General features: G+C 41.4%; 1 protein-coding gene across 9 annotated transcripts in view; it reads right to left on the bottom strand.

Moving 5' to 3' along the window:
• Nucleotides 1-4,822: 4,822 nt before the first annotated feature.
• The window catches only part of ANKS1B (ankyrin repeat and sterile alpha motif domain containing 1B), a 1,001,987-nt gene continuing 989,801 nt past the window's right edge, over nt 4,823-17,008 (bottom strand). The window contains exons 26-27 of one of the 9 annotated variants that reach the window (XM_036891074.2): nt 13,672-13,839; nt 4,823-7,139 (exon numbers count right to left, since the gene is read on the bottom strand). In XM_036891074.2, the coding sequence (XP_036746969.2) occupies nt 7,032-7,139; nt 13,672-13,839 (276 nt within the window). In that variant the 3' untranslated portion in view covers nt 4,823-7,031. Of the gene's footprint in view, nt 7,159-13,671; nt 13,840-17,008 lie in introns of all 9 variants that reach the window. The other 8 variants (XM_036891080.2, XM_057486481.1, XM_057486482.1 and 5 more) reach the window with 8 other exon arrangements.

Below are 17,008 nucleotides of genomic sequence, written 5' to 3'. Positions count from 1 at the left end.
GAATAAAACAATAGAATCAATGAAACCAGGAGCTGGTTCTTTGAGAAAATAAACAAAACAGATAAACCTCTAGCCAGACTTAACAAGAAAAAAAGAGAGTACACATATATAAACAAATTCAGAAACAAAGAATAGTCATGATGGATACAACGGAAATATAAAGAATTATTAGAGAATACTATGAAAAATTTTATGCCAATAAACTAGACTACCTAGAAGAAATGGACAACTTCCTAAAAAAATACAACCCTCCAAGACTGACCCAGGAAGAAACAGAAAATCTGCACAGACCACTTATCAGCAATGAAATTGAATTAGTAATAAACTCCCAACAAACAAAATTCCAGGTCCAGATGGCTTTACAGCTGAATTCTACCAAATGTTTAAAGAGAATAATACCCATTCTTAAATATTCCCAAAGTAGAAGAGGAGGGAATTCTTCCAAATTCATTCTATGAGGTCAGCATCATTCTCATACCAAAACCAGACAGACACCACAAAAAAAGAAAATTATAGACCAACATCCCTAAAGAACATAGATGCAAAAATCCTCAACAAAATATTAGCATACTGAATTCAAAAATACATTAGAAAGATCATCCATCATGACCACATGGGATTTATTCCAGGGATGCAAGGACAGTGCAATATCTGTAAATCAATCAATATCATATACCACATTAACAAAAAGAAGGATAGAAATCAAATGATAATCTAATAGATACTGAAAAAGCATTTGATAAACTTCAACATCCATTCACGATAAAAACTCAACAAAATGCATAAAGAGGGTATGTATGTCAATGTAGTAAAGTCCATATACAACAAACCCACAGCCAGCATCATAATAGCAAAATGAAAGCTTTTCCTCTAAGATCAGGAATAAGACAAGGATGGCCACTCTCACCACTTTTATTCAACATAGTACTGGAGGTCTTAGCCACAGCAATAAGACAAGACAAAGAGATAAAAGGCATCCAAATTGGTAAGGAAGAAGTTAAACTCTAATTATTTGCAGATGACATGATATTATACATAGAAAACCCTAAAAACTACACCAAAAAACTATTAGAACCAATAACTGAATTCAGCAAAGTTTCAGGATACAAAATTAACACACAGAAATCTGTTGCATTCCTATATACTAACAATGAACTCGCAGAAACAGAAATCAGGAAAGCAATCCCATTTACAATTACATCAAAAAGGATAAATACCTAGGAATAAACCTAACCAAGGAGCTGAAAGACCTATACTCTAAAAACTATAGACACCAATAAATGGAAATCAATCCCATGCTCATGGATAGGAGGTATTAATATTGTCAAAATGGCCATTCTGCCTAAAGCAATTTACAGATTCAATGCAGTCTCTATCAAAATACAGCATTTTTCAATGAACTTGAACAATAGTTCTGAAATTCATATGGGACCACAAAAAGCCCTGAATAGCCAAAGGAATCCTGAGAAAGAAAAACAAAGCTGGGAATCATGCTCCCTGACTTCAAGCTCTACTATAAAGCTACAGTAATTAAGACAGTTTGGTACTGGCACAAGAATAGACAGATCAATGAAACAGAATAGAGAGCCCAGATATAAACTCAGGCATATAGGGTCAACTAATTTATGATAAAGGAGCCATGAATATACAGTGGGGAAAGACAGCCTCTTCAACAACTGGTGTTCAGAAAACTGGACAGCTACATGTAAGAGAATGGAACTGGATTATTGTTTAACTCCATACACCAGAATAAACTCGAAATGGATGAAAGACCTGAATGTAAGTCATGAAACCAAAAAACTCTTAGGAGAAAACATATTAAAAAATCTCTTGAACTTTAAATATGAGCAACTCTTCTCTGGACATATCTCAGGCAAGGAAAACAAAAAATGAAGAAGTGCAACTACACCAAACTAAAAAGCTTCTGTACAGCAAAGGACACCAACAGCAGAACAAAAGTCAACCTACAGGTATGGGAGAATATATTTGTAAATGACTCATCTGATAAGGGGTTAACATACAAAATATATTAAGAACTCGTATACCTCAACACTCAAAAAAACAACCCGATTCAGAATGGGCAGAGGACCTGAACAGGCAGTTGTCCAAAGAAGAAATACAAATGGCCAATAGGGAAGTGAAAAGATGTTCCACATTGCTAGTGATCAGGGAAATGCAGAATGAGTTATCTCTCACCTCAACACCAGTTAGAATGGCCACTATCCAAAAGACAAGAAATAACAAATGTGGCAAGAATGTGGAGAAACGGGAACCCTCCTACACTGTAAGTGGGAATGTAAATTGGTGCAACTGCTGTGGAAAGCAGTATGGAAGTTCCTCAAAAAACTAAAAATAGAAATAACATGCCATGCAGTAATTCCACTCCTAGGAATTTACCTGAAGAATACAAATTCCCTGATTCCAAGACATGCACCCCTATATTTATCACTGCACTGTTAGCTATAGCCAAGATATGGAAGCAACCTAAGTGTCCATCAATAGATGAATGGATAAAGAAAATGTGGTACATATGCACTACAGAATGTTATTTAGCCATAAAGAGAAAAGAAATCCTCCCATTTGCAACAACATGGATGGATCTAGAGGGTATTATGCTCCGTGAAATAATCCAGGTAAAGAAAGACAAATATATGATTTCACTTATTTGTGGAGTATAAAAAAGCAAAACAGAAGGAACAAAACAGCATCAGACTCATAGACACTTAAGAAGTGACTATTGGTTACTAGGGGGAAGGGATTGGAGGGGTGGGGGATAAAGCGCCACAGTAATTCACAATCACAATGTAAGTTGGTCATGGGGATGGTAGTACAGCATGGAGAATGTAGCCAGTGATTCTATAACATCTTTGTATTTTGTGACAATAACTGCACTAGATGGGGTGAGGATTTAATAATGTGGATAACTGCTGAACCACTGTGTTGTACATTTGAAACCAAGGTAAGATTGTATATTAATGATACTTCATTTAAAAGAATATTTCATTGCAGATATGCATCACATCCTTTTTATCCATTCATCTATCAATGGGTATTTAGGTTGTTTCCATATTTGGCTATTGTAAATAATACTGCGACAAACACAGGAGTGCTACATCTTTTTGCATTAGCAATTTTGTTTTCTTTGGGCAAATTCCCAGAAGTGGACTTGATGGGTCATATGGTATTTTTATTTTTATTTTTGAGAACCCTCCATATTGCATTCCATTGCAGCTGCACCAGTTTGCAGTCCCACCAGCAGTGTACAAGGGTTCCCTTTTCTCCACATCCTCACCAGCAATTGTTATTTCTTGTCTTGATATAAGACACTCTGACAGGTGTGAGGTGGAATCTCCTTGTGGTTTTGACTTACATTTCCCTGATGATTAGTGATATTGACCATCTCTTCTTGTATCTGTTGACTATCTATATATCTTCTTTGGAAAAATGTTTGTTTTGGTCCTCTGCCCATTTTTAATTGGATTACTTGTTTTTTTGGTGTTGAGTTGTATGAGTTCTTTATATATTTTGGATATTAACCCCTTATCAGATGTATCATTTGCAAATATATTCTCCCATACAGTAGGTTGTCTTTTCATCCTGTTGTTGGTTTCCTTTGCTATGTAGCTTTTCTGTTTGATGTGCTCCACTTGTTTACTTTTGCTTTTGTTTCCCTGCTTTTGTTTTGAGTCATTTGTTTAAGCTATCCAGTCTATGGCATTTTGTTATGGCAGCCTGACCTGAGACAAACATGACACAGTGATCCAATTTTGTTTTCTTGCATGTGGCTGTCAGTTTTCCCAGCATCATTTATTGAAGAGACTGTCTTTTCCCCATTGTGTATTCTTGCTTCCTTTTTCATATATTGACTCAATAGGTGTGGGTTTATTGCTTGGCTCTCTAGTCTGTTCCATTGGAGATCAGGGTATTTTAATCCCTGGTTCTCATGGAGCTGGCTTGTCACTTAACCTGGTTGGTAGCCTCCTCCAAGTAGCCTTCAGGCCATTACCCTCAGCCCTCAACCCAGGGAGACTGTTCCATCCCTCTGTTTCACTGATTACTATTAAACTGTTAAATTATCCCATTTGGAGTGTACCATCTTTGTGCAGGGACCATAACTGATACAGATAAGCATTTGATCCACAGAGATAATGAGAGGATTGCTGACTTCTTGGTGGTTAGCAAAGATAAAAAGGGGCCAAATTAGCCCATTTGAATCATTACCACCTAAAATCCCAGCACAAACCTTCCTTCAGGAAACCTGCCCTTCTGCCTCTGTGAATGTCACCCCCACTGAGGCTGGTTTTAGCTCTTTGGGATTTAAAGCTTGGGCGTCTGCATATCAGACTGGGGGCGCCCTGTGATTGCTTTGGTGTGAGTTTTGGAGAACTAACAGACTTGGATTCACCAGCGGGGAGATCTTCTCCTGACCGTCATGGGATATAGGATGTGAACCATTGATCTTTCCAGTGTCTCTCTGACATTGTCCTGTTATCACTTAACTCCACAGCTGGCACATGTGTTTTAGGAAAAATAAAAGAATTGATGAATTTTTTTAAGGGGTGTTTGTCTCCTCTCAAAATTCATATGGTGAAGCTCTAATCCTCCAATGTGTTGGTAGCTGCAGATGGCCTTTGGGAGATTATTAGGGTTAGGTGGGGTTAATGAGAGTGGTCCCTTGTGATGGGATTAGTGCCCTTATAAGAATAGACACCAGAGAACTTGGCTGCTACCCCGACCACACATGCACACAGGAAGGAGTCATGTGAGCACATGAAAAGATGGCGGATCCTACAAGCCAGCAGAAAAGACCTTAGAATGAAACCTACCGTGCTGGCACCTTGATCTTTCTAGCCTCCAGAACTGTGAGTAATTTGTTTAAGCCATCCAGTCACGGCATTTTGTCACGGCAGCCTGAGCTGAGACAAACCTGTAGATGTGTTTCCAAACACGCCATCTGTATGGTCCTATAAAAGCGATCCAGTTTGGTGGTCCTTCCTCTTTTAGAATTGTTTTCTGGCAATTCTGCCTTACAGGCCACTTTAATATTTAAAGCCAATGGGGGCTTTCTGGCTGAAACTCATTTAAAGACTGTGTGTCGTTTTCAGACTGGTTGAACTCTGAGCAAATTTTCTCAACAATTTAGCCAATTAAAAAAATCCCTTTAGCTATAGATGCTGAGAAGGCTGGGGCTTTGGTTCTGTTCCTGATGGAAGTGGGAAGGTGCTCACAGAATGATGCCAAGCACCAATGACTGTACAATTTTTGTTTTATTTTGTGTGCTTTTTTTATAGGATATAAATAATGACAAAATTACAAAATTTATAACTGGAAGCCCAAGCATATTTACACTTTTCTGTATCAGCAAAGCTACTATTTACTTTGCTCCTATACAATTTCCTTTTGGTACCATAGTTTAGTGTAATTTTACTCTCAGTTTACTACATACATATCAACAGTGAATAGGCAAAATATATACAAGGAACTTCTCAGTTCAAGTAATTTAATATTGTATTAAAATTCTTCAACACTGAACTAAAACCTTGTACATTTGTCAGTTTGAAATAAAATTTAGTTTTCTTCTTTCAGAATTCACCAACTGATGAATGTAACATAATCTGTTAGGTTTAAAATAATATGGTTAATAAAAAAACCCAGACAATCCCACAATTTATCAATATCGCTATAATGAACTTCAAAATGATTCACAATATGGCCGGTTAGAACAATATACATTAAAATGTTATATTTTTTTCTATAATGATATTGGTACTGTTTATATAATTTGGTTCTACATAAATATACATTATGGTATCATACAAATACTCCACAGAGACATTAAAAAAATTAAAATACCTTAAAGAAATGTAAGTAAATTTTATTTAATCAAATAGTAAGCAAACATTTATTTTTTTATTTCAAGAAAAGAGTTTTATTACTTTGGAATCTCTCTCTTTTTTTTTTTTTTTTGTATTTATTTTTTCTAGAAAAAAAATTTTTGCAATAGAATTTTTTATTAACACCTTTCTCAAACAAGGTTTCCATGACAGAAATCTTGACAGCAGGAGCCCTAGATTTTTTTTTAACATGTTCTTAAAACACTTTAAAGTGTGAAGATTAAAAAAAAAAGAAAAAAACACTCTTTGCAGGCTTATGGCTGCATCAGCACTTTCGGTTTGACGCCGTCTGCTTGCCTGAATCTCCTGCCTCTGGTGAGTGTCAGCACTACGTTGCCACGCCCAGCCCAATCCTCTTGGTAGTAGCAATAGAAATTTATTTATTTGAAATGAAACCAGAAATATCCCTCACAACTAACCTAGTTTTCTTAATGTATTAATGAAACATTCTTTTAATAAAAATATTTAATACAAGACACATTTTTCTGTGCATAATAAATTTCTCTGTTTAAATCATTCTTAAAGTTTGAATCAATCCATAGATGTAAAGGTTTTCTTTATCTGACATAGTTGATTACATATAAAATCCACAAATATAGAAATTGGGAAACAGCATTTCCTGGCAATCATAGGGGTGATTTTTGTCCTTTTGCATGAAACGACACTCAGTGATATTTCACAGATGTTTTAGGGGGGGTACTTCTTTCTGATTCTACCTTTAAAACTGCCGACAGCGAAAAATAAACCCAAGATTTTTATGCTTTTAGGCAGTATTAGAGATCCCCTTTTATTTATTTATTTTTAAAGGTATTATCCCCAAATACAGCAAAGCAAGTGTTAGGGCAGAGTCGTTAGAAATACCTTGGGTGGTGGTAGGGAGGGGAGTCAGGAGAGTCAGCGAAAAAAATCTCAACTCGTGCCTCTCAGGGGTTACAGCTGGAAAGTTTTGGTTGCGCTTTCTGTCACTGGTGCAGAAAGGACATCCCCAGGAATGGCCAGTGGCTTTTCGCCCATGACAAGGCCACACAAACAGAGCGGTCTTCCTCCTGGGCTTGGTGGAAACGGAGGCACGAAGGGAAGCCTGCTCCGGGAGTGCTCGGCGTGCAAGGCACCACGAGGACAGGAGGATGGTGAGTATCAGAAAATTGTGGTTTCATACTTGGTATTAATTCCCCTCTTGGCTTCTTGTCCCGGCTCCACAATCCATGGAAGATTGGCCAAAGTCTTTTGCTCAGATGGGTCGATCTGCTTTAAAACAGAAAGGCTGATGCCTGTTACAGGGTACCTGTATGAGGTTGCAAGCATGCATCCTAACACTGCTTGGAAACCAACACTACACCCTGGCAGGACTTCAGGGATGCTGGCATGTGAGAATCATGTGTTCATTCTTTTGATACACATTTACTGCAATATGGTCTGTGTGCCGGGCACTGGAGGGCACGGGGGACAGTGAATGAGACACAGCCCTTGCTCTTGAAGGCACACAGAGGGCGAGCATGTATAGAAATACTTCAATACTTAGAATGAGATATGGGGGGGAAACAATGGGGCTCTCTGGGCACACAGGAAGACTGCTGACCCCATGTCAGAGCCAGTGGGGCTTCCTGGTGTTGGTGAACCAGATTATGCCACTCCTTAGCTCTCAAGCCTCAGATGGTTTCCATCACTGTCAGAATAAACCCAAAGCCCACACCCAGGGCCTGTGTGTGCATCTGTTCTCCTGGAATGTTCTCCAGATGCCTGTGTGCTTTACACCCTTATGTCATTCATGTTGCCACTCAAACATCACCTCCCTCACGTGTTTACTCTGTACAAAATACACCCAACTTTGCTCTTTTTCTGCTCTATTCTTTATAATCCTTATGGCCACATACATCATATATTCATTCGTTCATCCTCCACTACAATATATGCTTATGGAGGCAGGACTTTGTTCTGTTCACTACTGTTTAGTAGTGTTCAGTACTGTTAGAAAAGCTCCTGGCAACCCTGCAAATGGTACACAACAAATACTTGCTGAATAGGTATTATTAAAAGAATGAGGTACCATCTAAACGAAGAGCTGGAAAACAAGCAAGAGTTTGCCTGGTGAAGGTTGGGGGAGGGAGGAAACAGCAATGTGCAAAGCCCCTGAGGTGAAGGCCAATGACTGAGGGCTTGCAGTCAGTTTGCAGAGTGGGAGATAGGGGAGACACCTGAGGATAAACAGGGAAGCAGGGCCAGGTCAGGCTGAGCCTTGAACCAAAGACAGCTGAGCTGTGAAATAGCTAAAATCATTTTAGCCTCTGTGCTTATGAAGTCAACAGGCCACTCTGGGGTGGGATGTGAGATGTGAGCTCTCAGGAGGGGCCTAGAGGAACTTCTTCAACTAACTGCCACCTCATCCTTTGGTGTCTCCTCATCTGCCCCTGAAGCTGGCCACCCCCTCTGCTTAGGAATGCTGGGGTAAGGGAGTTGCAGGAAGACCTCTCCTATTTCTTTTGCACTGTGAGCTTTGGAACGTATTGGAAGGCCATGGGACCTGTGCCCATCAGTTACCTCGTAACATGATTTGATTGAATCTTCACAAGGCTGTTAGGAAGACATCACATATTTTTAGTAATCACAGAATACTTCTTAACAATAAACAACTGGACCCAAGGGAAATGAAACACAAACTAGTTGAGGGAATAAGATCTTGAGGCAATTAAAAGAACATCATTATTATTCACTGTATATTTTCATATTTCTCAGTGAAGACCTCTAGATGAATAAATATTCTGTGACCTCTTATGGCACAAAGTTACCCAACCTGTTGTGCTCTTCTGGAAGTCTACAGGGACCAGAGTAAAGTCAGATGGAGGCACTTGCCATGAGATTTATCCAGCCCATGTGAGAATGAATATAACAGTTTAAGAGGTAATCCCAAAAATGTTCTGAAAATTCCTGGACATTTAACTTAACATTTCTGTGGGGGAAGACGGACAAAATCTCCATTAATAAATGCTACACAGAATTAAAAGCAGATGATATACTTGAACATGACTAGGCATCTACCTCTATTTGGTGGTCCTGGAAAAGCCTCTTCATGTAGCAGAGACCTGAATGACAAGCCAGAGTCAGCTGTGCAGAAATTAGGGCAGAGGGAACAAGTGGCACAAAGGCCTCACGTAGGAATGAACTTCGTCTATTCCGGGAACAGGAAGGCCTGAGCATCAAAGAGGAGTGTGGTGGGAAATTAGGTTTTAGGTGCTTTGGACAGTGGTGCCATGATGTGACCTATGTTTTAAGATCACCCTGGTTGCTACATGGAGGAAGGGAGTCCATTAGGAGGTGTCTGGAGTAGTTTAAGAGAGTAGCAGTGGTGGTACCTCGATGAGAAGAGTGACAGAGGAAATAGAGGAGTGGAAGGATCTGGGATATGTTTGGGGGTTGAATGGGCGGAATTTGCTCATGGACTGGAAACAGGGTGAGTGGGAGACAGGAACCAAGGATGACTTTGGTCACTCCACCAGAAAAATGACTAGAATTTATAAATGAATTCAGTAAAGCCACAGTATATAAATTCAACACACAGAAATCTGTTGCATTTCTATGTAAAATTAATGAACTAATAGAGAAATAAAGAATTCAGCCCCATTTTCAACTGTATCAGAATAAAATACCTAGGAATACATTTAACCAAGGAGGAGAAAGACCTGTATTTGAAAAACTACAGGAAATTGATGAAAAAAATTGAAGAAGATATAAATAAACAGACTTAGATTTATGGCTTCAGCAACCTGGTGACAGTCCTAGCTCAGTAAATGGCATAAAGATCAAGCAAGAGAAGAACAGAGAGAGAAATAGCTTTGGGGTGGGGGGGAAGGAATTCTGTTCTGATCGACAAAATATTAGCAAGCAGAATTAAAAAATACATTAAAAGGATCATTCACTACAACCAAATGGGATTTATTCCAGGGATGCAAGGATGGGTCAATACCCACAAATCAATTTTACATACCACATTAACAAAAGAAAGTATAAAAACCATATGGTTAGCTCAGTAGCTACTGAAAAAACATGAACATCTATTCATGATAAAAACTCTCAACAAGTGGGTATAGAGGGAACATACCTCAACATAATAAAGGCCATATATGACAAATCCACGGCTAACATCGTATTCAATAGTGAAAAACTTGAAAGCTTTTCCTCTAACATCAGGAACAAGACAAGGATGCCCACTCTGACCACATTTGACATAGCACTGGAAGTACTAGCCAGGGCCATCAGGTAAGAAAAAGGAAGGCATCCAAATTGGTAAGGAAGAAGTAAAATTGTCACTATTTGCAGATGACATGGTAGTGTATGTACAAAACCTTAAAACACTCCACCAAAAAGATGACTAGAATTTATAAATTCAGTAAAATCACAGTATACAAAAAAACCAACATACAGAAATCCGTTGCATTTTAGTGAAACAGATATTGCACTAAATGCAATATTTAGTGAATTAATAGAGAAATTAAGAATTCAATCCCATTTTAACAAAAAAAACAAAACACCTAGGAAAAGAAAGCCAAGGAAAAGAAAGACCTGTATTTGAAAAACTACAGGAAACTGAAACAAACTGAAGTAGATATAAATAGAAAGCTATTCCATGCTTGTGAATAGGAAGAATTAATATTATTAAAATGGCCATACTGTCCAAAGCTATCTACAGATTCAGTGCAACCTCTCAAAATACCAATGGCCTTTTCCATTGATCTAGAGCAAATAATCCTAATACTTGTATGGAACCACAGCCCACCCCCCTACTCCCAGATAACCCAAGCAATCTTGAGAAAGAACAAATCTAGGAGTATCACTTCTCTGACTTCAAACTATACACAAAGCTACAGCAATCAAAACAGTATGATACTGGCACAAGAACAGATACATAGACAAATGGAACAGAATAGAGAGCCCAGAAATAAGCCCACACCTATATGGCCAATTAATATATGGCAAAGGAGGCCAAGAATACACAATGGGAAAAAGCGTCTTCAATAAATGGTACTGGGAAAACTGACAGCCACATGCAAGAGAACGAAACTGGATCACTGTCTTAGACCATACACAAAAGTAAACTCAAAATGGATTAAATATCTAAATGTAAGACTTGAAGCCATAAAACTCCTAGAGCAGAACAGTAAACTCCTGAACATCAGCATTAGCAACTTTTTTCTAGATATGTTTCCCAAGCAAGGGAAACAAAAGCAAAAGTAAACAAGTGGGACACATCAAACAAAAAAGCTTCTGCATGGCAAAGGAAACCAACAACAGGATGAAAAGGCAACCTACTCTATGGGAGAATATATTTACAAATGATATATCCAATAAGGCGTTAATATCCAAAATACATAAAGAACTCATAACTCAACACCAAAAAAACAATCCAATTAAAAATGGGCAGAGGACCTGAATAGACATTTTTCCAGAGAAGACACAGATAGTCAACATCACTAATCATCAGGGAAATGTAAGTCAAAACCACAAGGAGATAACCACCTCACACCTGTCAGGATCTCTAGTATCATCAAGATAAGAAATAACAAGTGCTGGCGGGGATGTGGAGAAAAGAGAACCCTCGTACACTGCTGGTGGGACTGCAAACTGATGCAGCTGCAAAGGAAAGCACTGTGGAGGGTTCTCAAAACTAAAAATAGAAATGCCATATGACCCAGCCAGTCCACTTTTGGGAATTTGCCCAAAGAAAACAAAATTGCTAATACAAAAAGATGTAGCACTCCTGTATTTATCACAGTATTATTTACAATAGCCAAATATGGAAACAACCTAAATATCCATTGATAGATGAATGGAAAAGAAGGATGTGGTATGTATCTACAATGAAATATTAGTCACAAAAAAATGAAATTTAGCCTTTTGCAATAATACAGATGGACCTAGAGAGTATTATGTTCTAAGTGAAATAAGTCAGAGAAAGAAATACCACATGATTTCACTTAAACACGCAATCTAAAAAAATGAATGACCAAGCAAAACTGAAACAGACTCACACAGAGAAGACTGTGGTTGCCACAGGGGATGGGGATAGGAGGATGGGTGAAACTGGTGAAGGCAGAAAGAAGCAGTGAGAATATTTCATTATCTTGAGCTGAGTGATGGTTATATGAGTGTATACATGTGTCAGAAGGCATTGAGCTGCACACTAAGATTTGTGCATTTTATTGTCTTACCACAATATAAAAAATTTTTTAATAGGTTAGAAGGAACAATTTTGAGTCCATTCAATGCCTTTCTAAATAAATGAGGATTTATCTACTATATTTAAACTATACAATTCCCTGACTAATCAGTGTACAAGTAAATCTAAAGGAATCTAAAAATTATATTATACAATTATAATAGAGTATACCTTAGATGATTTTAGCCATTTTGAAATACAGATCATAAGTATGTCCTTATTCTTTCCACTCTACTGGTGAGACAAAAGACTCCAACAATCAGCCATTTATAAACAATGCAGTGTACTAACATTTACAGCTGTCATGATATAAATCTACTAAGTCAAACTGAGAATTTATATGTCATCAGCAATACTGAAAAAGAAAAGAATTCTGTTCTGGACATGCTAAGTTTCAGATGTTTGTTAAATATTGAAGAAGAAATTGATTAAGTCTGGAGTTCTGGGAATCAGCATTGTGAGCCAGTGGGGTTGGATAGGTGTGGAGGTGTTTGAAGGGTTTTCAGCCACGTGTAGTTGTTGATGATGATCGCAATGAGGGATGAGCACAGGAGTGAATGGCTGAGATGAGGTGGAGGTGAAGATCCTAGAAGTGATTGTCAAGGAGTAGAGAGGCCAGACACTGGAGGGATCATCCCTATGGACGCTGAAGCTGCCAAGAAGGGTGAAGGGAGCAGAAACTGAACGAGGATTTTAAATAAGAAGCCACACGGTCACAGAGGTAGGTGCCTCTCTGAAAACACTAAAAATCCTGCACTTGACCCTGGGGACAGGGGTCAGTGGGGAGGAGGGTGTCATGGGTATCTGGAAGGATATGTGGGCACGAGAGCAATGCATCTGGGGATGCCTGTCTGCCCCGAGTCTTAAAGTTTCTAGGATGCCATACGGCAGCCAGAGCAGAAACCAGATGGGAGGCTGGTAATATTCCAGCTTCTGGGTATTGCTACTACTAGAGGCGGCCGCTTTGAAGTCATGAAAGTCTGTTAGGACAGGATGTCTGCAGAGCTTGTGGGAGGGAAGGGGAGGAAATTCCTGGAGGAAGGCAGATGACGAGGAGGAGGGGCTGAGCCTTCTGCACAGTCACCGCTCTGCAGGAAGTCTCAGCTGCCGGGAGAAAGCACGCTGGGCCTGGCTACCTAGGCTTCCTGCAATGCAACTGGGGCAGTTCTGCTTCGATCCGCATACAGTCTGTGCATATAAGTTCCTCTGGCTGTGCACCAGGGACACCTTCCCTGTGAACCACTGCTAACCCTTCTATGGGCCAGGGGATCGCGGGAGGTTTAACCCCCAGTGGGATGGCAGCAGAGGCCTCAGGGAACCTTGCTCCCAAGCTTGCCTGAACCTTCAGGAAAGATTCAGCAAGGGCAGCAGCAGGTGACAAAGTGGAATTTTCTTGGGTGCCTCCAGGTTCAGGCAGATGGTCCCAAGACTTTGTAGGAACTGAGCTGGGGCACATTCCGGGAGGACTCATGCCAGGAGAAGGGCTGACCCCACAGCAGGCAAGGGCCTGGTTAGCAGCCCCTTCTCCCCCCAGCTAACGGGGTGCAGAGTAGCTTTTCTACTTACCACCGACTTGCGAATGCTGACACGGGGTTTGGGGATGGGTTTGGAGGGTTTGTTCTCAAAGCTTTCTGGAAGTGTGGAGGAATGCCCCCCTTTTCTTGCTTGCAGTGCAAGCTGGTAAGCGACTTCAAATGCCTGTCCCAGTGTTAGGATGATTTCGTAGGCTAAATTCTGTAAGAGAAATGAGAAAGCATTTACTCAGCACACTGCAGGGCAGAACCAGCTGAGTTGCTGAGGAACATGGTGGAAGGTGAACTAGCAGGACCTTGAATTACCCCACTTGATGTGGCCATGCGTCAGTGGGAGTCTGCCACAAACAGGACAATCCAGGTCCACTTTAGGGCCTACATGAGGCATTAGTCACTGACGCAACACGCTTGTTTACAGCCAACTCCCCAGTTCGCCCCGTGGGAATGGGGCCCAAGCCCATGGACCCTTTTATGCCCAGGCCCCATATGGTCAGCTGGCTGCACCCCAGCCTTGGAAGGGAAGGGGTTACTGATACTTCAGCACCTCAGCCGTGCCTGCGAGGACGATCCCACACACTCCACGGGAGGTGTTCCTGAGAAGTGTGGGTCTTTTTACCTCAAACATCTGTGATTCAGTGAACATCTCTGAAACACAATCAAAATCTAATTTAGGTGGAGGGGAGAGGCATTAGTCATGCTGGTGTGGCGTCTCACAGATACAGCAGCCAGCATGCAAACAGAGCCAATTATCCATCTATTTCTTGAGGCATTTGCTCTCCCTATGGGTCCACTCCATATTTTATCATCAAATCAGCAAGAGACAGGAGATGCTGTCAGGCTTGAATGCCGTGCAAAGCAGTGCATGGGAGAAAGGTTCTTTTCTTTGGACCTTCAACTGCTCCTCTCAAGACAGCTTCTAGCTTTCTGTTCTCTTCTTCAGTTATCCACCTTGCCTTCTGCATTCTCTTCTGAGCACAGCTCCACCCTGTCTCTCTCACTTAGGAAACAGGACATGGTCTGACCCCAAAGAGGCAGGGTCCCAGCAACATCCCAAGGTCACAGTGCATCAAAGAAGTGGGTGCCTACTGGCCCCAAAGAGCTTTCTTAAAACCACCGCACCAGCTGAAAGCAGGCCTGTTTTGTCCCAAGTTTCCATTCCAATGAATGTCTCCAGAGTGTGTAGCTGCGTTTTCAAATCCACAGACAGAGCATTCTGCTTATGCTGATTCTGCAACTCTGACCACCCCCCTGCCCCAATCAAGCACACAGGATAGCTCAATTCCCACGATTCTGGGGAGAACTGTTTAGGATGGTTCCCACTTGATGGCGAGGGAGATGCAGGATGGATGTCAGAGACGTGTGGAAGAGGCCCATGGGTTTCTAGACTGACTGGATTTCAATCAATGCTAGATTGTCATGGTCTTAGATCCAAGCAATGGGACAATGCCTCTGGGTGTGAGAGTCGGTTTGACACAGAATGTGTCTTCTCCTTTGAGCTACTTGTTAAGGAATGAGGTCCCACAACAGATCTGTTCTTGCTGGAAACACTGAACCTCACACAGCCAGCTGAGCACTTCCTGCAATGAGAACTGAGCCCATTTTTTGCCTCCAGGGATGAGTCAGACTAGTAAATTAGTAATGCACCAACAAATGAGAGTGGAGGAGGGCTGGCAGACAGCTCTGGCCGCCACCGCACAAAGGGGGCTGCACCCTTCGGCTGCCTACACCCGGCACTCACGTCACTGTCAGCTTCGCCTCCCAGTGTGCGTTGGGTCCCCTCTGAAAGGCAGACTGGCTGGGGCTTCCGACTACTGGAGTCACCACATGAAGTCGCTGGTGCTTGGTCTTGTTCACCTTTACTTGATGCTTTACTTGATGCTTAATGTCCATTTGGTCAGGGCTACACAGCAGATACTCGTGCTCTGGGTGGGCAACTAACCTGAGGGAATGACGGTGGATTCAGGGATGCTGAAATGTGCAGCTTTAAGGTACTGGAACAGCGTGAATTCCTTTATGAGTAGCCTAGAAACAAATTCCTGGAAGTGAAGTTTACTTCGAGCCCGAGTGTCCTCACCTGAAGGTCACAGATGCTCACCTGGGCGGGCGAGGCTTTCACATGACCGTTTCGGGAAGCCTGGAGGTTTTGAAAGGTACTGAGTTAGCAGCTCTGCCCTTTCATTTTTAATTACTTCCTCGTGTAGGAAACGACTCAAATAAGACAGAGAAACCAGACTGGGACTGAGATTTCCTGCCAAATGGCCTCTCCTGGTTTGGCTTGCACTCTCCTGGATGTCTTGCTTTCCATTTTATTTTAGAATGCTTTTCAGAGTTCCTCTTTTGTGATTATACATAGCGAAGAGTTCGACACTGTTACCTTTCCTGTATCGGTTCTGGATGCCAGGTAGGGCCCATGGGCACGAGAAAACATGGGGAGCAGCTGGTTCTGATGGGGCTTTTGCATACTGAGTGCTGGGTGACCAATATACCAGGGCCCTCGAGAGGAACAGGCAGTTATCAGACGAGACCTGAGGACACACAGTTGAACAAGGAGGAAGGTTCGTTTCTCCGGCCTCTCCTTAGTAACATCGTCACTACTTAAGATGCGAGGAGCTTTAGCATTAGAGCAGGAGACTGTACTGGGACAAGGCCAAAAATAATATTGTAATATCAGAGGGGCTTAGGTGCTTCCTCCATTCAGCCAGGCTTGCCCACCCCATTGGTGCTGGCTGGCACTGAACAGCCAGTGACACTGCTCACAAAAACAGAAAGAAAACAACAAAACTTGAAAGTCCAATTAGTCTCTGCTTTCAATATTATTATCCTTGCGGCCATGCCTAAGACTGTGCCTGGCACACAGCAGGGACTTGGCAGATGCTGAATGAAGGACAGGCTGGAGTAACACCACCAACAGTTACGGCTACTGTTCAGCAGGGACTTCACAGGGGTTAGGCATCGAGCCAAGCACTAGATTTATCTCATTTAAGTCTTACCACAATCATCTGCAGTAAAGTATCATTATCCTCGTTTTATAGATGAGGAACCTGAGCTCAGAGAGGTTAAATAACTTGACATCACAGAGCTAGAAAATCAAAGATACGAACCAATATTTGTGACTCAAAATCCAATGTTCTCAGCCCACATGTGTCAACTTGCCTCCATGAATGCTGCCATCACTTCCCCTCACTGTACCCGCCAAGACGTTCCCTGCTGAGAGGGTGAGTCTGTTCCTCTGCGCCTTCTTGAATCTGAATTGGCTTTACAACCAACAAAGTGTGCAGAAGTGACATGCTGGGACTCTGAGATCAGACCTCGAGGGGCCTTGCAGCTTCGGCCTGGGCCCCTTGGAACACTCCCACTGGGGGAAACCAAGC

Source organism: Manis pentadactyla, chromosome 10 (genome assembly GCF_030020395.1).
Source record: "Manis pentadactyla isolate mManPen7 chromosome 10, mManPen7.hap1, whole genome shotgun sequence".
Lineage (NCBI taxonomy): Eukaryota > Metazoa > Chordata > Mammalia > Pholidota > Manidae > Manis > Manis pentadactyla.
This window is presented reverse-complemented; position numbering and strand designations above follow the sequence as displayed.